At 43.4% G+C, this 23127-nt stretch overlaps 1 protein-coding gene across 2 annotated transcripts in view; it reads right to left on the minus strand.

Annotated features, from left to right (window-relative positions):
• Window positions 1-23127, minus strand: part of LOC143288530 (uncharacterized) — a 129283-nt gene that overhangs the window by 14526 nt on the left and 91630 nt on the right. For both annotated transcript variants that reach the window (XM_076597117.1, XM_076597116.1), the window contains exons 4-6: window positions 5693-5809; window positions 3797-3978; window positions 1976-2177 (exon numbers count right to left, since the gene is read on the minus strand). In XM_076597117.1, coding sequence (XP_076453232.1) covers window positions 1976-2177; window positions 3797-3978; window positions 5693-5809 — 501 coding nt within the window. The remainder of the gene's footprint in view (window positions 1-1975; window positions 2178-3796; window positions 3979-5692; window positions 5810-23127) is intronic.

Raw genomic sequence — 23127 nt, forward strand, 5'->3', positions numbered from 1 at the left:
CGAAATCCGAATGGCTTGTGTGTGTGTGTGTGTGTGTGTGTGTGTGTGTGTGTGTGTGTGTGTGTGTGTGTGTGTGTGTGTGCGCGTGTGTGTGTTTGTTTGTTTGTTTTTCTTTTTCTTTTAGTGTCCTAAATTCCAAAGATGGGATCTATTTTTTTTAAAACGACAAATCTTCGTGAAGTTTCGCAATGCAAGTTAATGAGAAACTTCAGCAGGCATGTATAACCCGCAGTCCAGCCTTTAATTTCTATTTCCAAACAGACTGTCAGGACAGACTGCTGTCAGGTTTTAATTAAAAGGGAGGCGGAATCGTGGATCGGCAATCTGACACTTCGCTGACGGACGGAAAAAAAAAAAAAAAAAAAAAAAGTCGCCTGCCGAGTTTATTGTTTTTACAGCGTGACGTAAACAGGAAAAGAGCGTCTCTCTGATTGGTGCAGATCGAGTCAGTTGAATACGTCACTGGCGTAGCCTACATGTATTATCTCAATTGAGAGAAATTCATTTTGTCGTGTATGTTGCATAAAATTGATAATGTTCGATACTTACAGTCGTTCTGTTTGGGGTCTATTTTACGTAGACTGTTCATGAGAATCACAGTCATAAAAGACAAAATTCTTAATTAAGCAAATGCTGAGTTGACGTCAGTTAACCTCGCGTACACTACTAATCACAATCATACGTATGCAATGATAATCAAAGATAGAGAAATAGGCATGCAGTTTCATACCATGATTAAACATAAATAGAATTATAATAATAATGATACTAATAACGATAAAAAGAATACGCATATAGTTTCATACAATGATTAAACATAGATATAATTATGATGATACTAATAACGATACGAATAATAATAATAATAATAATAATAATAATAAAGTGTTTTCCTATAGCGCTGCTCCCTCACAGACAGGCTCACGGCGCTTCACAAATTACACATAACAAGAAAGAAAGAACAAATTATCAAGAAAGTTCAAATGACAAACAATCATTCACAGCGCTCCACAAATCACATGTTACAAAAGAGAAACATCAACCATCAAGAGAAAAGGAATCAACAGGAGTAATGGCCTAGAGGTAACGCGTCCGCCTTAGGAAGCGAGAGAGAATCTGAGCGCGCTGGTTCCAATCACGGCTCAGCCGCCGATATTCCCCCCCCCCCCCCTCCATTAGACCTTGAGTGGTAGTCTGGACGCTAGTCATTCCAGATGAGACAATAAACCGAGGTCCCGTGTGCAGCATGTACTTAGCGCACGTAAAAGAACCCACGGCAACAAAAGGGTTGTTCCCGGCAACATCCTGTAGAAAAATCCACTTCGATAGGAAAAACAAACAAACAAACAAACAAAAACAAAAAACAAAAAAACTGCACGCAGGAAAAAATACATAAAACAAATGGGTGGGGAAAACAACCCGAATTTCACACAGAGAAATCTGTTGTGATAACAAGAAATATAAATACAAAATACATATACAACCACGAAGAAACAGTCACCACACTCGCATCATGGACAGCACTCTCTCTCTTTCACACACACACACACACACACACACACACACACAATAGCGAAAAAAATGTAGAACATCCCTCATATTACAGCAAATTAGATTTAACTGCTGCTGAAATGCAAGACAAAAAAAAAAAGATGTTTTCAGTTGCGGACTTGAAAGAGTTTAGGGAAGGCGCCTTTCACAGCTCAGCAGGCAGAGAGTTCCAGACAGCGGGATGGAAGACACGGCATATAAATATATAGACAGAAGAGCAGAGAAACTGTGGACGGAAAAGGGGAGAGTATGGAAGAGCTGTTTTGCCGAAAGAGTTACGTACGGCTTTCACGGCCAGACTTGAAAGAGCTGAATGCATTCCCCAGAACTTTGAATACTGATCAAGGAAAATATTATTCACTCGCTGATTGAAGCCATCAGCCGCCTCAGAACCCAGCCTCGGGGTTAAAGGAAGCATTCTCACCTGTGATGACGTCATCTTCTCCGCAATCAGCTCTAACATCTGCTGCGAATGTTTCTCAATAAGGGAGGCGACTCTCAGCCTCTGTTCGCCGGTGAGCCGATCCAACATTTTCCGTCTCTTCTCCGTTCTCCTTCGCAGGAACTGCTCTTCGATTCGCTCAATTTCCCGCTGAAGTTTCGTTTCGCTGTTCTGCGGAGAAAACCTGGAACGTACAATTAACGAAATGGGTATTCATTTTACAACTTATTGCTGTTGTTGTTGTTGTTTAAGATGTGTTGTTTTCCACCATAAACTTATTTCAGAACATATCTTTCATATACGTATGGTTAGAAACACAACAACAAAATCACCAACAGCAATACCACTACTATGAACGACAACATCAGCAACACCACCAGCACCACAACCAACCGGACCCACTACACGGCACCACCACAACCAAACAATAACGACAACACCAACAACAAAAACACCACCACCAACCACCATCAACGACAACAACAACAGGAACTATCATCATCATCATCATCACCAACATAACTACATCGACACCATTACCACCACCATCATCAACACCACCAACAACAACGAAAACATTCCACTACCAACCCCACCATTAAAAACAACAACAACAACAACATTATCACCGCCATCATCAACACCACCACAAACGACAACTACAGATCACCAACACCACCACCACCACCAACAACACACCACCACCACCACCAGAAAAAGAACAACAACACACCATCACTACCACCACTACCACCACCACCAGCATCAGAAACAAGAACAACAACAACAGACCATCACTACCACCATCACCACCACCACCAGAAACAATAACACACCATCACTACCACCACCACCACCAGCACCAGAAACAAGAACAAAAACACCACCACCACCACCACTACCACCACCACCACCAGCACCAGAAACAAGAACAAAAACACCACCATCACCACCACCAACAACAACAACAACTATTCTCCAGCCAGCAGACCACGCATCGTTGCAGGGCGCTGATCATGTCGCCAACAACAAAAACACCGCGCCACCATCACCACTTCCACTAACAACACCACCACCACCACCACAACCACTAACAACAAACAAGAAAAGCACCGCACCACCATCACCACTTCCACTAACACCACCACCACCACCACCGCCACCACCACCACCAACAACAACAACAAACAACAAAAACACCGCACCACCATCACCACTTCCACTAACAACACCACCACCACCACCGCCACCACCACCAACAACAAAAATATCGCACCACCACCACCAACCACCACCACCACAACAACAACAAAAACACCGCACCACCATCACCACTTCCACTAACAACACCACCACCACAACCATCAACCACCACAACAACAACAACAACAATATCGCACCACCACCACCACTACCACCACCACCAACCACAACAACAACAACAACAATATCGCACCACCACCACCACTTCCACTAACAACACCACCACCACAACCACCATTACCACCACCACCAACAACAAACACCAAAAACACCGCACCACCATCACCACTTCCACTAACACCACCACCACCACCACCACCACAACCACCAACAACAAACAACAAAAACACCGCACCACCATCACCACTTCCACTAACACCACCACCAACAACAACAACAACAACAATCACCACAACAACGACAATATCGCACCACCATCACCACTTCCACTAACACCATCACCACCACCACCACCACCACCAACAACAACAACAACAACATCAACCACAACAATTACTCTCCAGCCAGCGGCCCACTCACCGTTGCAGGGCGCTGACCATGTCGCTGAGCGTGGAGTCCATCTCCCTCTGGCAGTCGTCCTCCAGCCGGCGGACCCTGGCTGCCCGCTCCTGGAGGATCTGGTCATACAGCAGGTCCTCCTCCAGCCTCTGCACCGCCTCCAGCTCCGCCTGGGCTTCCGGCACGCCACACTCCGCATAGTCCTGAAACACAAACAGACATCCCTGTACACTATAGTAGTCCTGAAACACTGAACAGACATCCCTGGACACTACAGTAGTCCTGACAGACATCCCTGGACACTATAGTAGTCCTGACAGACATCCCTGTACACTATAGTAGTCCTGACAGACATCCCTGTACACTATAGTAGTCCTGAAACACTGAACAGACATCCCTGGACACTACAGTAGTCCTGACAGACAGACATCCCTGTACACTATAGTAGTCCTGAAACACAGACAGACATCCCTGTACACTATAGTAGTCCTGACAGACATCCCTGTACACTATAGTAGTCCTGAAACACTGAACAGACATCCCTGTACACTATAGTAGTCCTGAAACACAGAACAGACATCCCTGTACACTATAGTAGTCCTGAAACACAGAACAGACATCCCTGTACACTATAGTAGTCCTGAAACACAGAACAGACATCCCTGTACACTATAGTAGTCCTGAAACACAGAACAGACATCCCTGTACACTATAGTAGTCCTGAAACACAGACAGACACCCCTGTACACTATAGTAGTCCTGAAACACTGAACAGACATCCCTGGACACTATAGTAGTCCTGACAGACAGACATCCCTGGACACTATAGTAGTCCTGACTGACAGACATCCCTGTACACTATAGTAGTCCTGACAGACAGACATCCCTGGACACTATAGTAGTCCTGACAGACATCCCTGGACACTATAGTAGTCCTGACAGACAGACATCCCTGGACACTATAGTAGTCCTGACAGACATCCCTGGACACTATAGTAGTCCTGACAGACGGGCATCCCTGGACACTATAGTAGTCCTGACAGACAGACATCCCTGGACACTATAGTAGTCCTGACAGACAGACATCCCTGGACACTATAGTAGTCCTGACAGACAGACATCCCTGGACACTATAGTAGTCCTGACAGACAGACATCCCTGGACACTATAGTAGTCCTGACAGACATCCCTGGACACTATAGTAGTCCTGACAGACATCCCTGTACACTATAGTAGTCCTGACAGACATCCCTGTACACTATAGTAGTCCTGACAGACATCCCTGGACACTATAGTAGTCCTGACAGACAGACATCCCTGGACACTATAGCAGTCCTGACAGACATCCCTGGACACTACAGTAGTCCTGAGAGACGGGCATCCCTGGACACTATAGTAGTCCTGAGAGACGGGCATCCCTGGACACTATAGTAGTCCTGACAGACAGACATCCCTGGACACTATAGCAGTCCTGACAGACATCCCTGGACACTACAGTAGTCCTGAGAGACAGACATCCCTGGACACTATAGTACTCCTGACAGACATCCCTGGACACTATAGTAGTCCTGACAGACATCCCTGGACACTATAGTAGTCCTGACAGACATCCCTGGACACTATAGTAGTCCTGACAGACAGACATCCCTGGACACTATAGTAGTCCTGACAGACATCCCTGGACACTATAGTAGTCCTGAGAGACAGACATCCCTGGACACTATAGTAGTCCTGAGAGACAGACATCCCTGGACACTATAGTAGTCCTGAGAGACGGGCATCCCTGGACATTATAGTAGTCCTGACAGACACACATCCCTGGACACTTACTAACTAACTAACTTACTTACTTACTGTCTAACTTATCAACTAAACGAACGAACTGATAGGACCACACAGACACAACAAACAACTGACCTTGTATGATCCTGAGGAAGCTTTCTGTTTCCCTCTCCGTAACAGATCGCGGTGAGAGGTGAAGTCCAGAGATCGGCTATCTTGCTGCCAATCAGGCTGGTACACGTGGTTGCGTGTCTGAAACAAAACAAAAAAATCAAACCAAACATAAAACCACCTTCAAGTGAATCATTCATGGTCAGAGGAATAACAGAGAAAGAGAAAGATGGAGAGATAAGGGGTGGGAGAGAGAATGGGGTGGGAGAGAGAGTGGAGGGGGGGGGAGAGAAAGAAGAAGAGAGAGAGAGAGAAGGGGGAGGTGAGAGAGGGGGGGGGAGAGAGAAAGATAGAAAGAGAGAGGGAGATATAGAGGGTTGAGAGAGAGAAAAAAAAAAGATAGGGAGAGAGAGAGGGAGGAAGAGCGGGTGAAAGATGGAGAGGGAGAGAGAGGGGGGTGGGGAGAGGGAGGGAGAAGGAGAGAGAGAGAGGTAGAGGGAGGGAGAAAGAGAGAGGGGGTGGGAGAGAGTGAGGGGGTGAGGAAAGGGAGGGAGGGAGAGAGAAGGAGAGAGAAGGAGAGAGAGAGAGGTAGAGGGAGGGAGAAAGAGAGAGGGGGTGGGAGAGAGTGAGGGGGTGGGGAGGGAGAGAAAGAGAGAGAGAGAGAGAGGCGACGCAGACGTATGCGGACGGAGGGAGATGCCACAGATCGCCACCTCCATCACCCGCCTCTCCCTCCTTCATCCTGTTCTCTTTGTTACTTTCTTTCTCACTATCTTCTTGTTCTTTCTGTTCTTTTTGCTGTTGTCCTCCTCCTTCTTCTTCTTCTCCTGCTCCTCCTCCTCCTCCTTTTTCTCCTCCTCCAACTTCTCCTCCTCCTCCTCCTTCTTCTTCTCCTCCTCCTCCTCCTCCTCTTATCCTCCTGCTCCTTCTCCTCCTCCTCCTTCTCCTCCTCCTTCTTCTCCTCCTCCTCCTTCTTCTCCTCCTCCTCCTCCCCTTCTTCTTCTTTGTTTGTATATTTCATTTTATTTTGCCTTGAGGACCGGATGAAAAACAGAAATAAACATGCCCTTGTCTATTCCACATCCCTCATTAGATAGAATTCAGTCAACAACAAAAAAAAAGAAAAAAAAAAGAAAAAAAAAAGAAATTCAATTCATTTCAGTTGCCCTCAATTCCTTCTTGTACTTGTTGTTGTTGCTGTTGTTGTTGTTGTTGTTCTTCTTCTTCTTCTTCTTCTTCTTCTTCTTCTCTCATCACCGTCCTACTCTCTTCAGGGTTCTCAACACCCATTTTCTGGCACGCATGCAATCAAACACACACACACACACACACACACACACACACACACACACCACCGCCTACGCACACACACACACACACACACACACACACACACACACACACACACACACACACACACACACACACACACACACACACAAGATGACGTCAGAGAAGGACGGTCAAACACAATAAATGACTCGACAGGTTGGGAAGCTCTCACCATTAAAACATGCTGTGCCCGACACTTGTGATAGCTGCAGCAGCAACAACAACATAATTGTTCCATTTATTGTTCATACAACGTTAACCCCTTGGTTGCCGATTACAATGTATGCCCGTCAGTGAAAGGCTGTCACGTCACTGAGATAAGACTGATGTCTGTCACGTCAATGAGATAAGACTGATGTCAGTCACTACTTTGACTGCTGATTACAATGTATGCTCGTCAGTGAAAGGCTGTCACGTCACTAAGATAAGACTCATGTCAGTCACTACTTTGACTGCTGATTACAATGTATGCCCGTCAGTGAAAGGCTGTCACGTCACTGAGATGAGACTGATGTCCGTCACGTCACTGAGATAAGACTGATGTCAGTCACTACCTTGACTGCTGATTGCAACGTATGCCCGTCAGTGAAAGGCTGTCACGTCACTGAGATTAGTCTGATGTCAGTCACTACTCTTTGAAGAGGAAGAAGGCAAAATAATTTACACGCTCATCCGCCAATTCAGTCTCTGCCAGGGTCTGGGTTCGAATCCCGCTCTCGCCCTTTTTTTTTTACCCTCATGTTTGATTGGAACATCAAACTTAGTGTCTACTCATTCGGATGAGACTATAAAACGGAAGTCCCCTGTGCAGCACGCACTTGGCGCACTGAAAAAAAAAAGAACCCATGGCAACGAGAGAGTTAATTGTCGTCCTCTGGCAAAATTCTGTAGAAGAAAATAATTCACCCTGACGACAGGCACACAAATAATTATATGTGATGTGTATGTACTCGAGCCCTAAGTGCAGATTATGCTGCTGGTCAGGCATCTGCCCGACAGATGTGGCGTAGCGCATATTTGTATTTGTATTTCTTTTTATCACAACAGATTTCTCTGTGTGAAATTCGGGCTGCTCTCCCCAGGGAGAGCGCGTCGCTACATTACAGCGCCACCCTTTTTTTTTTTTTTTTTTTTTTTTCCTGCGTGCAGTTTTATTTGTTTTTCCTATCGCAGTGGATTTTTCTACAGAATTTTGCCAGGAGCAACCCTTTTGTTGCCGTGGCTTCTTTTACGTGCGCTAAGTGCATGCTGCACACGGGACCTCGGTTTATCATCTCATCCGAATGACTAGCGTCCAGACCACCACTCAAGGTCTAGTGGAGGGGGAGAAAGTATCGGCGGCTGAGCCGTGATTCGAACCAGCGCGCTCAGATTCTCTCGTTCAGATTCTCTCGCTTCCTAGGCGGACGCGTTACCTCTAGGCCATCACTCCGGTTTGTCCGAAGGCAGTGACGCCTCCTTAAGAAAGTGAAAGTGAAAGTGAAACTCATCTTTGGTTGGATTTATTCCTCTTAGGATTGTGTTACCTTCGTTCAACAACGCCAGTCAGTCACGTTATTGGAAAGTACACACGCAAATTATTAGGAAACACAATTTGAAGACTGGTGGCAGGCTGGTCTAGCTGACAAAGGGTTAAACAGATCTCAGGGACTCACACAGACTCTGCAGTTGTGTTGTCTGCGTTCGTTGGAGGATAAAATCCTCTCTTTTTTTATGGTGTTTGTCTCCATCTTTGGGTTTGTATTGTATTGCATTGCTTTGCGTATTTTCTCCTCCTCCTCCTTCTTCTTCCTCCTCCTCCTTACACCCCCCCCCCCCACACACACTCTCCTAGCCACCACCAACCCCCACTCACACCAAAAAAATTGTCAAAGAACGTCACACGAACGCGTACTTATCTTGTGTGTGTGTGTGTGTGTGTGTGTGTGTGTGTGTGTGTGTAGGCGGTGGTGTGTGTGTGTGTGTGTGTGTGTGTGTGTGTGTGTGTGTGTGTGTGTGTGTGTGTGTGTGTGTGTGTGTGTGTGTGTGTGTGTGTGTGTGCACTTCAATGGCCTCTTGAGAGTTTGACACTTTGCCCCGTTTTGCCTATACCTTTCATTTCCGTTTTGCCTATTCTGCCTCTCCGCCTCTCTCTTTGACTCTCTGTCTGTCTATCTCTGTCTGTCTGTCTGTCTGTCTGTCTCTCTCTCTCTCTCTCTCTCTCTCTCTCTCTCTCTCACACACACACACACACACACACACACACGACACGAATTAGCATTAGGTAGTAATAGAATTCGTGTGAACAGAGATGCCACAATCAGCTCCCTTAAACAATTATAATTCTCAGCTGGTTAAGACAAGGCTACTTGAATGCACTGATTTACGATAGTGGCTCACGAGCACGTTTTAAACAATTTGGTTTAAAGATAAAGCTGTGTGTGTGTGTGTGTGCGTGCGCGCGTGTGTGTGTATGTGTGTAAATGTGTAAATGTGTGTGTGTGTGTGTGTGTGTGTGTGTGTGTTACAGAACACTGCCGGCCATCCACTGCATCCTATACAATTGCCACTAGGTCCAGATAAGCCGGTATGAGAGAGTGAGGCTGTCGACCTGCGCTGCTCAACTCTTCCTCACTTTAATTAATCCATAGACTCTAGGATCTCTAGCGCCTCTATCCAAGTCAAGCGCAAGTCAAGGTGACTTCACACCCACCGCGCAACGCCCTAAGGCCTGTGGTGATGGGCTCAGGGAATAGCGAAACAGCAGCTGCAGGCAAGGAACCAATACTTGAATTTTTTTACAAAGTGTAACGACACAGAACTTAGAATATATCTGCACTATTGTGCAATGGCTTACACATAATTATGGGTATTTGCAATACTCTCTCTTGGGCGCGGACACACTGGAGGCCGGAGTCACGAACCTGCACACAGGTGGTCCAGGGCATAGGGTCGCTCCCTACTGGACCGCATGCGTGTGTGTGTGTGTGTGTTTGTGGCATTGACCACTACTGTGTACCACCACTCACAGCACTGCGTGACTGACGTTATCAATCACACGATGAGCGCGCTGGACACTGGTCAAGACGGGAGAGAAAAGTGACACACGTGTGTAGGCCCGTTGCATCACATGTCCCACTTAACTGGCTGGGGCCAGCGGTGTTTATTTATTGACTTGTCTGGGTGGCAGTACACAGGCCTTCGAATCACAAAGGGTGAGTGGGGGTGGGGGAGAAAGGGAAGGGAAAAGGGGCCTGGCGGGGGGGTAGTACAAAATTTGGCTACAATGTGTACGGATCTAAAAATAGTACCCAATGAGAAGCCATCATCTCAGAACAGAACCACTGAGCATGACAGTAATACAATACAAAGGACCTCAGTTGCGTATCCACCTAGCTCATTTCTCTGGTGGAGTGGTCACTGGTCTGTTGACTATACGTTTACAGTGACAGCGAAACGTGGTTTTATTCACTACTCGTGGTGTTCACGTGTTTCAGTTCTTTTCGAAGCGAACTTCAACACCTTCTACTTACACTAGTTACAGGTAAGTCTTGTTTAAAGCTTTCTATTCTAAGCCAAACTGAGGTGCGTGGCTTCGATGAAGCTTCCAATTTTATTGTACTCTAATCTGATCCGAATTTGTGCGTGGGAAGAGAATTTTTTTCCTTCTTTCTTTTCTTGTTTTCTTTTCCTTTGACAACCATTGTAACAAATGGGTAAAAACATAAATTAAAAAATAATATTTCAAAAAACAGAGAAAACTGAATGGGTAGAGAGTTTTAGATGATAATAGTATTAATAATAATAATCTTGAAACTGAAAGGGTGGAGAGGTTTGAATAATGACAATATTAACAATAATAATAATAATGATCTGAAGGGTCGACTACGTGCAACAAGTCATTCTCATATGCCTCCACCGCAGAACACGCGAAAATTTGCATTAAAACAGGAACAATAATTTAAGACGCTAAAAATAGAATGTCATTCTTTGTTTTGTCCCCTGTGTGCTCAACAGCACACAACATCTTTCGAAAATTAAAAACAATGTCAACGTATTGATCACCGATTTATCACTTTAACGATTAACCCATTCAACGCTAAGGAGTTTACAGCTTCGGCAGGCTTATCAGTCATACTGATGCTGAAAAACACAGCTAATAATACTAATAAACTGAAATCGACCGGGTCTGTTTTATTCCTCCGGGCAAGCCAGAAATACTGTAGAAATTCTCTTTGTGTATTGTTTGCGCATGTGTGGGACCGCGGGAACTGTTCAGATTGTATGGCCAGAGTCAGCTCTATTTTTAGATCAGTGGGCTGTAGTAATGAGTTTAGCGACCTACTGGCGATTGTTCATGTCCGGCTGTGCTCTTTCTCCGTGAAGGGATGTGTTGCCAGGCGTTGGTCTTGAGGTGTAGGAATCAGTCACGGACTTCAATGTGTGTGTGTGTGTGTGTGTGTGTGTGGAGAGAGAGAGAGAGAGAGAGAGAGAGAGAGAGAGAGAGAGAACATGATTATAAGTCGGTGGGTTCAATGTGTTCAAACAAAAACAACGAAAACAGGAATAGTTATCAAAGTTTTTTGTATGTGGGTTTTTAGTGGTTTGGGCTTTTTTTTCAGTACCAACTTGCTTGCTAGGGCTAACATTTATCTGGTTAATAATGGAAAGTAGAAACATTAAACATGTGGTTCTTGGATGATTCAAGCTAGTCAAAGAAGAGAACGCTCCCCATTAGATGTTCTCCTACCCACACCCTGCATGTTTTGAATTGTCGTAATTATTAGACCTAAGCTCAATAACATTGTGGTATATCACACACACACACACACACACACATGTGCACACACACACACACACACACACACACACACACACACACGAAACAGCCGGAGAGCGAAGGGAAAGAAAGAAGGTGAGCAAAAGACAGTGGAGTGGCGGGGAGGGTGGGGAAAGGGAGGGATGGGGAGGGGTAAGGGGGGGGAGGGTTGACACGGGCCTGAGGCGAGTCAGGTGAGGTGGTGGGTCAGAACTTACGGGTGAAAGGTGAAAAGCGTGGTACACAAAGGAGGTTTGGAACAGGAGTGGAGGGGGGGAGGGGCGAGGTAGAGAGTCGAACACAGATGATGATGATGATGATGAGAGAGAGAGAGAGAGAGAGAGAGAGAGCACAGTCATGTTCATGGGGAGGGAGGGGGTCAGTGTGTGGGGGAGCGAGGACGGTGGTGGGCTCGGTCAGTGAGTTTAACCAGCCAAACCCTGAGGTAGAGGGATTGAGACTACAAGACACACAGAGTGAACCAGACAAGACCATATCATATTGGATCTTTGTCCCCTGCACAGATAAGGGGCCTGTTTACACCCCCAATGACACGGACACATTTCAGACCCGGCAGTCGCTCAGCCCCGGCAAGTCGGGCTTCTCTCCCACGCACAACAGTTGCACGAAGTGGGACTTGACGACTGGGTTATATGTTGGGGGCCAGAATTGGGGAGCATGCTGTTTCAGGCAAAAGATTCCCCCTCCTCTGTGACCCACTCCTCTTTCTCATGTACCCAAGTTTGAGGAGCATGACAGCATTTTGACGATGGGGATATCTCACGGTTTCTTGAAGGCGTGACATCAGACCCCAAACTGGGGCCCTGGGGATTTTGGAGACGCTTGTGATTCTAAAGGTCCCGAGAGGGTGGCGACCAATCCTGGATTCGTCCCCCTCAATAGGGCCACATTCTTGTGGACTCTAAGTCACGAATTTGAGAGACCGTTCAGCAGTGCATTGTGCCACTGCTTTAAACCTGCAGGTTGTGCGTGTCCAGATCCTCATTCCTCCGGAATCATACCAGTACCTGAGGTTCATGTGGAGGAATTGGGTAACTCAGTTCTCTGCCCTCCCGTGTGGTCATTGCAGTGCACCCCATCCTCTGCCAACGGTGGGACTGGCAGGGGTTTCCAGGTTCAGTTCAGAGTTCAGTTTCTCTAGGTAGGTACCTACACACCTGACTCCACTTGGCACAGTCACAGGCCTTGTGTACAATTCACACATCCAGATTTCAGGAGCTGTGCACACAGCAGGGATTGTCGCAACAAAACGGAAATTGCGCTCTCTCCCCTGACTTCTTAGGGATGACATTTGCCATATGGTCCATAACGGTCGGTCAGGGGTTCAGTGTGTAGTTCACAGTGTACACAAACAGGGCTGGGCTTGTCTCCACTCCACGTGGGAGGAAGCTATCAGAATATTTATGCGTTCACGGGTAACACTACTGTCGTGTACGTACACACAAAAAGGGGGGCTGGGATATCCTCATGTGGTGGTCCAAGGCTCTCCTTGGCTGGTGCTACAAGGCATTGAGCTTTTAGCAAGACACATAGGGGCAGTATCAACCTAGACAGGCACTCACAGCAGGTTCAAGAGTGTCCTCCACTTGGTGGACCCTACACAAGGACACTCCTGCAAGGGGTGTGGCGTTATGGTCTCCACAGAAGGGGGTTCTCTTTACCACAGGTCTGTCGAAGACCCCTGATTCCTGTCACACTGGTTGCAGACACGGAAGCTTGGGCAGCGAATGTTTTTTTCTCTGGACTGGAGCAAGTTGACTGCTTATGCCTTTCCTTACTTCCTGATCCCACCCTAGATGGATGGGAAGCCGGGTCGGAATGCCTGCACATCAGAACCTTAGGCATTTTCAGTTCCTTTAATGCAGGATTCTGATAGCTCTGGAGGCTCACGCTGTTGCCACTTCAGCCACCTTTCAGTACTCTATGCCTCTTTGCCAGGATTTGCAGGTGCCTCCTGCCATTCAGAGATTTCCTTCATCGATTTCCTCCTCAGGGAAGTCTGTATGCTCACGACATATGGTTCTTAGAGGTTTCCTTTGTCGCGGCTAACTCAGCTGTCACGGTTTCAAGGACTCCCCATGTGAACCAGAAGCCAATGCCCTTCTCCATTTGCTTTGTATTCTGCATCAGTTTGACATGGTACAGTATATGACACCAAAATGGGGAGTTCGTATTATACTCCCAGTTTGGTTAAATATGCTTACCATGTCAAACCCAATGCCCGCCCGTCCATCCCCACGGTTCTTGCCGTGCTTCATGTGGGACGTTTCTTTGCTGGCCATTGGAATGATTGTTTACCTACTGCTGGAAACGGCATTTCATTGGCTAGCAGACGGAGATGTAATGGCGAGATGTCGTATCACTGAGTTGTCGCGATAAATTTTGGCCGAGAAGAGCAAACAGATAAGCCTGGTTTGCATCAGTTTGACATGGTAAGTATTTTTAAGCTATAGTGGACAGATATTAAGCGATTAAGATCACGTACCATATTTGTTTAAATTTTTAATTTTAAGCTATAGTGGACATATTAAGCGATTGAGGTCAAAGGAACATCAACAAAAGAAAACAGATTTATTAGTTAACACACAGATCAGCTACAATGGTGTGCTTCTTCTTCTTATCTTCTTGTATTAACATTGCACAGTGTGTGTGTGTGTGTGTGTGTGTGTGTGTTGTGTTACATTACAATGACGTATGTTGACTGACCACACATTAATTTGATTCAAGAACAACCTTGCTTGGAAGCGCACTAACACACACACACACGCACACACACACATGCGCACACACACACACACACACACACACACACACACACACACACACAGACCATTAGCCCTCGTGAGACATGCACAGAGGCGCGCACAATGACACACACACACACACACACACACACACACAAACACACAGACCATTAGCCCTTGTGAGACATGCACAGAGGCGCGCACAATGACACACACACACACACACACACACACACAGAGTGAAAAACACAAGTAGTCAGTTCAACAAGCTTTTGGGCAAAGAGACAAAATCGCGTAACAGCTAACACAAAGATTCGAAACAAAGAGACCATGCCTCCGTGACGGGGTTGAAGGTGTTGTGTGGAAGGGGAATAGGACTAGACACTACGTGTTGCGAAGCGAAGCTGTTTGTAGTGAACCGCCTTGGGCATCGATGAACAGAGGCGTTGAAAACGGGAGAGGTCCAACTCACGGCCTTGATAACGGCATACCGCTTCAAGACCATGCGCTTTTGCAAGTCGTCTTAGTAAATAAAATTACTAATCAAACTCCTGAACGTTTCAAGTCAACCGTGTCCAGGCGGAAAGCTTCTATAAGAAGACGGGAGAGAGAAAGAAGAGAGAGAGAGAGAGGAGAGAACGAGAGAGGGGGAGAGAAAGAGAGAGGGAAGAGAAAGTAGAGAGAGAGAGACGAGAGAACGAGAGAGATTCAGATTCAGATTCAGATGGTTTATTCATTAAGGCCAAAGCCCCATATGAACGAGGGGCGATAACAATATTAGTGTATGTCATCAGAACTATAGCAATCAATCACGACATAATTATATCTCTTAAATGAAAAGCTTTATATAAATATAGAGCCAAATTATGTATAAGTCCGTCATCTGTAGATGCCATCAGCAGATTAAATCGAAATGAACATGGATATATATAATATTTCTTTGGGATAAATTTTTCACGAAGAACACACAAAACGGGGCATTTCAAAACAAAGTGTACTTCATCTTCTATCGACTCTTTACACAATGGACAAAAGAGATCAGAATTGTGTACATTTTTATATCGGTACCTGTGAGTGTTTATTTCCGAAAAACCAAGTCTAAATCTTGCCAAAATGAATCTGAGATGTCTATCCATATTAAACAAGAGATAATTCTTCACTAAATGAGTAGAGACATAACCCCTGTATATACTAAACCTTTCACTAGACTGAATATGGTTTTCCCAACTCTGCCATCTACAATCTATCATACGCTGGCGAAGAGTTTGCAAAAATACATTATCTAAACCTACATTTTGGAAATACCAAGCATACCCAAACCCGAGTTCACAAATACATATTCGTACATTTGAAACCCAGTTTCTTTTGCCTCTTAAGTCTAAGTCATATAACATGTTGTACGATTTTCTTGGCAGTCGATCTGCACTCATTTTCAGTAGCTTTAGCCAATAGCGAATACAACTGATTGCAGAGTTTATATAAACTGGATGTCTATTTGTTTCTCCATATACTAAATCATTTGGTGTTTTCATATCAATACCCAAGAACCTTTTAAGTCCAAATAAATGTAAAGATTCACAATGCACAACAGCATTCTTATCCAAACCCCATAACTCTGACCCATACTGTACCATGGGCTGAATCTGGGCATCAAACACTCTAGTAAAAAGCTCTAGAGAATTATTATTTAACATGAAAAGTTTTTTCATAATATTTAGTAACTTATACTTTGCTTTACTAGACAAATCTCTGCAGGCAGCTACAAAACTCAAACGAGTAGAAAATATAATCCCAAGATACTTATAAGCATTAGCAACAGGCATAGCAATACCATCATACACCCATCTTTCTCTCGATGCTAAATAACCCCCCTTCCTGAAAACAATTATACTACTTTTATCCATGTTAATTTTTAACTGCAATTCATTTGCTGAATTTTTCAAATTATTTAGTTGTGTTTGCAGACCTACAACTGTCTCTGAGAGCAAAACTACATCATCAGCCAGCAGCAAAATAAACAATTCCATAAAATCCACAGTAAATCTAGCACCATGTCTCCCTTTATCAATTACATCTAACGCCAATTCGTTTATAAATAATGAAAACAATATAGGGCTACATACATCTCCCTGCTTTACCCCTCTTGTACAGTTAATATAATCAGTTAGTTTATCGCCACACCTTATTTTCGTTTTAACTACATTGTACATGCTCTTCACACATTTATAGAGCTTCCCACTTATCCCACTTTTAATTAAGATAGGCCATAGTAAGTTTCTGTTGATGGAATCGAATGCCTTCTCAAAATCAATGAATGCTACATAAAGTTTACGATTAAAAGAAAATTGTTTTTGAACGAGTGCTAAAAGAGTAAACATATGATCGATTGTTGAATACCCCTTTTTAAACCCCGCTTGGTGCTCACCTGTCGTATTAGAGAGAGAGAGGGGGAGAGAAAGAAGAGAGAGAGAGAGAGAGGAGAGAACGAGAGAGAGGGGGGAGAGAAAGAGAGAGGGAAGAGAAAGTAGAGAAAGACGGGGGGAGAGGATGAGAGAGAGAGGGGGGAGAGAAAGAAAGAGAGATGGAAGAGAAAGTAGAGAAAGACGGGGGAAGAGGATGAGAGAGAGAGGAGAGAGAAAGAAGAGAGAGATGGGGGAGAGAAAGAGAAAGTAGAGAGAGAGAGAGAAAGAGGGGTGAGAGGAGAGCGAGAGAACGGAGAGAGGGTAGAGAATGAGAGAGAGGAGATAGAGAGAGAGAGGAGAGAGAAAGGGATGAGAGGAAAGAGAGAGAATGGAGAGAGGGGAGATAATGAGAGAGAAAGGGGAGAGAATGAGAGAGAGGCGAGATAAAGAGAGAGAGGGGGATGTAAGGGGGAGAGGTAAGAGAAAGAGAAGAAGAGAGAGAGAACGGAGAGAGGGGAGAGAGAGAGAGAGAAAGGAGTGAGGGAGGGAAAGAGATAGAGGGAGAGAGGGGGAAGATAGGAGGGATAAAGAGAAAGAGAATGAGAAAAAGGAGAGAGGGAAAATAATGAGAGAGAGAGGGGAGATAGAGAGTGGGGAGGTCAAGAGGGGTGAGGGAGAGAGGTGAGAGAAAGAGAAGGAGGGAAAGGAGAGAGAACGGAGAGAGGTGAGAGAAAGAGAGAGAGAGAGGGTGAAGAAAAAGAGGAGAGATAGAGAGAGAGAGAGGGAAGAGAGAGAGGGAGAGAGGGGGAAGAAAGGAGAGAGATAGAGGGAGAGGGGGGAGAGAGAGGGGGGAAGAAAGAGAGGAAAATAGTGAAAGGGAAGAGAGAGAGGGAGAGAGGGGGAAGAAAGAGAGGAGAGATAGAGAAGGGGGAAGAGAGAGGGAGAGAGGGGGGAAGAAAGAGAGGAAAAATAGAGTGAGAGAAAGGGAAGAGAGAGAGGGAGAGGGGGAAGAAAGAGAGGAGAGAAAGAGAGAGAGGGGGGGAAGATAGGAGAAATAAAGAGAGAGAAGAGAGAAACGGAGGGAGGGGGAAGAAAGGAGAGATAGTGAGAGAGAGAGAGAGAGAGAGGGAAGAGAGAGGGAGAGAGGGGGAAGATAGAGGAGAGATAGTGAGAGTGAGAGAGGCAGAGATTGGTGAAGACAGAGAGGAGAGATAAAGAGAGAGTGAGAGAGGGAGATAGGGACGGACGGACAAATGGGTGGACAGTTTCAATAGCCGTCAAACAGCGACAGGTGTTCAAAGAGAAAAGAGCGAACGATGACATTTTTTACTGAACTATTTTGAACACCATGTTTGTTTGTTTGTTTGTTGTTTTGTTGTTGTTGTTGTTGTTGTTGTTTGTGTGTGTGTGTGTGTGTGTGTGTGTGTGTGTGTGTTGTTTCTTTTGTTGTTGTTTTTTTCTTCTAAAATTTCATTTTTTCCCTTCGTGTTTCTCTGCCATTAGGCCGATACCTCTGGTAACTATACATCTAATTTCATGTTGATATTGATAGAAGCATTATTTTTACGATATTATTTTAGTTATTTGTTTCATTTCTTTATTTACTGTTTATGAATAAGTTATTTGACACAAATGGTGACGTGGTTCATCAGCCTTCATGTTAAAAACGAAGTGCACCGTGTGAGCACAGTATAAGCTTTAAGCTTGTTGATGCTCCTTGATCCTTTGTCTTTGTTTGCATTGTAATCTTTGTTGAACAATCATTGTGATCCTGTATACTGTTGAACAATCATTATGATAATAATAATGGATACTTATATAGCACACTATCCAGAAATCTGCTCCAGGTGCTTTACAAAAACGCTTTTGTTAACATAAAACATTACATCTATGTTACATACACACACCAAAATGTGACTACACACACACACACACACACACACACACACACACACACACACACACACACACACTGCATACATACATTTTAACAATACATGTGTATCTAACAGCTACCCTAACACATGCGCACACATAGGCAGGCACAAACTTACATAAACTCACGCACACACAATACACATTCATATACATGCATGTAGTTATGTATACACACATAGTCAAGCACAGCTAACGCAAAGGAAGTGGACCTGCCACAATTGAACTTACTGCTGAGGGAAAAGGTGGGTTTTGAGACGAGATTTAAAAGATGCAAGGGAATCAGAATGACGGAGGTTATCAGGGAGCTTGTTCCATGTCTTTGGCGATTGAAAAGAAAACGATCTGTGTCCCCAGGTCTTACTTCTGGCGTGATCCTGTATACTGTTGAACAATCACTGTGATCCTGTATACTGTTGAACAATCATTGTGATCCTGTATACTGCTGAACAATCATTGTAATACTGTGTACTGTTGAACAAATCATTGTGATCCTGTGTACTGTTGAACAATCATTGTGATCCTGTATACTGTTGAACAATCATTGTGATCCTGTATACTGTTGAACAAATTGTGATCCTGTGTACTGTTGAACAAATTGTGATACCATGTACTGTTGAACAATCATTGTGATCCTGTATACTGTTGAACAATCATTGTAATACTGTGTACTGTTGAACAATCATTGTGATACTGTGTACTGTTGAACAATCATTGTAATACTGTGTACTGTTGAACAATCATTGTGATCCTGTATACTGTTGAACAATCATTGTAATACTGTGTACTGTTGAACAATCATTGTAATCCTGTGTACTGTTGAACAATCATTGTTATACTGTGTACTGTTGAACAATCATTGTATTCCTGTATACTGTTGAACAATCATTGTAATCCTGTATACTGTTGAACAATCACTGTAATACCGTGTACTGTTGAAAATCATTGTAATCCTGTATACTGTTGAACAATCATTGTGATCCTGTATACTGCTGAACAATCATTGTGATACCGTGTACTGTTGAACAATCATTGTGATACTGTGTACTGTTGAACAATCATTGTGATACTGTGTACTGTTGAACAATCATTGTAATCCTGTGTACTGTTGAACAATCATTGTGATACTGTGTACTGTTGAACAATCATTGTGATCCTGTGTACTGTTGAACAATCATTGTGATACTGTATACTGTTGAACAATCATTGTAATACCGTGTACTGTTGAACAATCATTGTAATACCGTGTACTGTTGAACAATCATTGTGATCCTGTATACTGTTGAACAATCATTGTAATACTGTGTACTGTTGAAAATCATTGTAATCCTGTATACTGTTGAACAAATATTGTAATACCGTGTACTGTTGAAAATCATTGTAATCCTGTATACTGTTGAACAATCATTGTAATACTGTGTACTGTTGAACAATCATTGTGATCCTGTATACTGTTGAACAAATCATTGTGATACCATGTACTGTTGAACAATCATTGTGATCCTGTATACTGTTGAACAATCATTGTAATACTGTGTACTGTTGAACAATCATTGTAATCCTGTGTACTGTTGAACAATCATTGTGATACTGTGTACTGTTGAACAATCATTGTGATCCTGTATACTGTTGAACAATCATTGTAATACTGTGTACTGTTGAACAAATCATTGTGATCCTGTGTACTGTTGAACAATCATTGTGATCCTGTATACTGTTAAACAATCATTGTGATCCTGTGTACTGTTGAACAATCATTGTAATACTGTGTACTGTTGAACAATCATTGTAATCCTGTATACTGTTGAACAATCATTGTAATACTGTGTACTGTTGAACAATCATTGTAATCCTGTATACTGTTGAACAATCATTGTAATCCTGTATACTGTTGAACAATCACTAATACTGTGTACTGTTGAACAATCATTGTGATCCTGTATACTGTTGAACAATCATTGTGATCCTGTATACTGCTGAACAATCATTGTGATACTGTGTACTGTTGAAAATCATTGTAATTCTTTATACTGTTGAACAATCATTGTGATACTGTGTACTGTTGAACAATCATTGTAATACTGTGTACTGTTGAACAATCATTGTAATACTGTGTACTGTTGAACAATCATTGTAATACTGTGTACTGTTGAACAATCATTGTGATACTGTGTACTGTTGAACAATCATTGTAATACTGTGTACTGTTGAACAATCATTGTAATACTGTGTACTGTTGAACAATCATTGTAATACTGTGTACTGTTGAACAATCATTGTGATCCTCTATACTGTTGAACAATCATTGTAATACTGTGTACTGTTGAACAATCATTGTGATCCTCTATACTGTTGAACAATCATTGTAATACTGTGTACTGTTGAACAATCATTGTAATACTGTGTACTGTTGAACAATCATTGTGATCCTCTATACTGTTGAACAATCATTGTAATACTGTGTACTGTTGAACAATCATTGTGATACTGTGTACTGTTGAACAATCATTGTGATACTGTGTACTGTTGAACAATCATTGTGATACTGTGTACTGTTGAAAATCATTGTAATTCTTTATACTGTTGAACAATCATTGTAATACTGTGTACTGTTGAACAATCATTGTAATACTGTGTACTGTTGAACAATCATTGTAATACTGTGTACTGTTGAACAATCATTGTGATCCTGTATACTGTTGAACAATCATTGTAATACTGTGTACTGTTGAACAATCATTGTGATCCTCTATACTGTTGAACAATCATTGTAATACTGTGTACTGTTGAACAATCATTGTAATACTGTGTACTGTTGAACAATCATTGTGATCCTCTATACTGTTGAACAATCATTGTAATACTGTGTACTGTTGAACAATCATTGTGATACTGTGTACTGTTGAACAATCATTGTAATACTGTGTACTGTTGAACAATCATTGTGATCCTGTATACTGTTGAACAATCATTGTAATACCGTGTACTGTTGAAAATCATTGTGATCCTGTATACTGTTGAACAATCATTGTAATACTGTGTACTGTTGAACAATCATTGTGATCCTGTGTACTGTTGAACAATCATTGTGATCCTGTATACTGTTAAACAATCATTGTGATCCTGTGTACTGTTGAACAATCATTGTGATACTGTGTACTGTTGAACAATCATTGTGATCCTGTATACTGTTGAACAATCACTAATACTGTATACTGCTGAACAATCATTGTGATACTGTGTACTGTTGAAAATCATTGTAATTCTTTATACTGTTGAACAATCATTGTAATACTGTGTACTGTTGAACAATCATTGTAATCCTGTGTACTGTTGAACAATCATTGTAATACTGTGTACTGTTGAACAATCATTGTAATACTGTGTACTGTTGAACAATCATTGTGATACTGTGTACTGTTGAACAATCATTGTGATCCTGTATACTGTTGAACAATCACTAATACTGTATACTGCTGAACAATCATTGTGATACTGTGTACTGTTGAAAATCATTGTAATTCTTTATACTGTTGAACAATCATTGTAATACTGTGTACTGTTGAACAATCATTGTAATACTGTGTACTGTTGAACAATCATTGTAATACTGTGTACTGTTGAACAATCATTGTAATACTGTGTACTGTTGAACAATCATTGTGATACTGTGTACTGTTGAACAATCATTGTAATACTGTGTACTGTTGAACAAATCATTGTGATCCTGTGTACTGTTGAACAATCAAAAGATGATTTAAACCAAAACCATCTGTGTGCAGTCAGCAACACTCCCGATTCAGTCTCATCACACAACAAGTCCATTCAGTTTCTTGGGGCTCGGACCAGAACCTGTGAGGTCCAGGTTATACTGAGGACATCTGTTGGACTCTCGGCAGCAGGAGGACCAGGACCACGCACCGAGCCGAACGTCAGGGACAGGGGTTCAAACCCAGTGGCAGGATGTCCTCCAGAAGACGGGAAGAGACGAAGAGGAAGAATAAGAGGACCTCGGAGCGGACTGTTGTCGCTGACGGCGAGGAAAACCAGATTGGCCGACAAGGCCCACGTGAAGAACCAGGTGGGTGGTGTGTATGATGGTCAGTCGTGTCCGACTATGATGATGATGATGATGGTATGGATACTTATATAGTTGCCTATCCTTGGTCGGAGACCAAGCTCTAAGCGCTTTACAAACACGAGGTCATTTGCACAACAGGCTGCCTA

Source organism: Babylonia areolata, chromosome 12, assembly GCF_041734735.1.
Source record: "Babylonia areolata isolate BAREFJ2019XMU chromosome 12, ASM4173473v1, whole genome shotgun sequence".
Taxonomy (NCBI): Eukaryota; Metazoa; Mollusca; class Gastropoda; order Neogastropoda; family Buccinidae; genus Babylonia; species Babylonia areolata.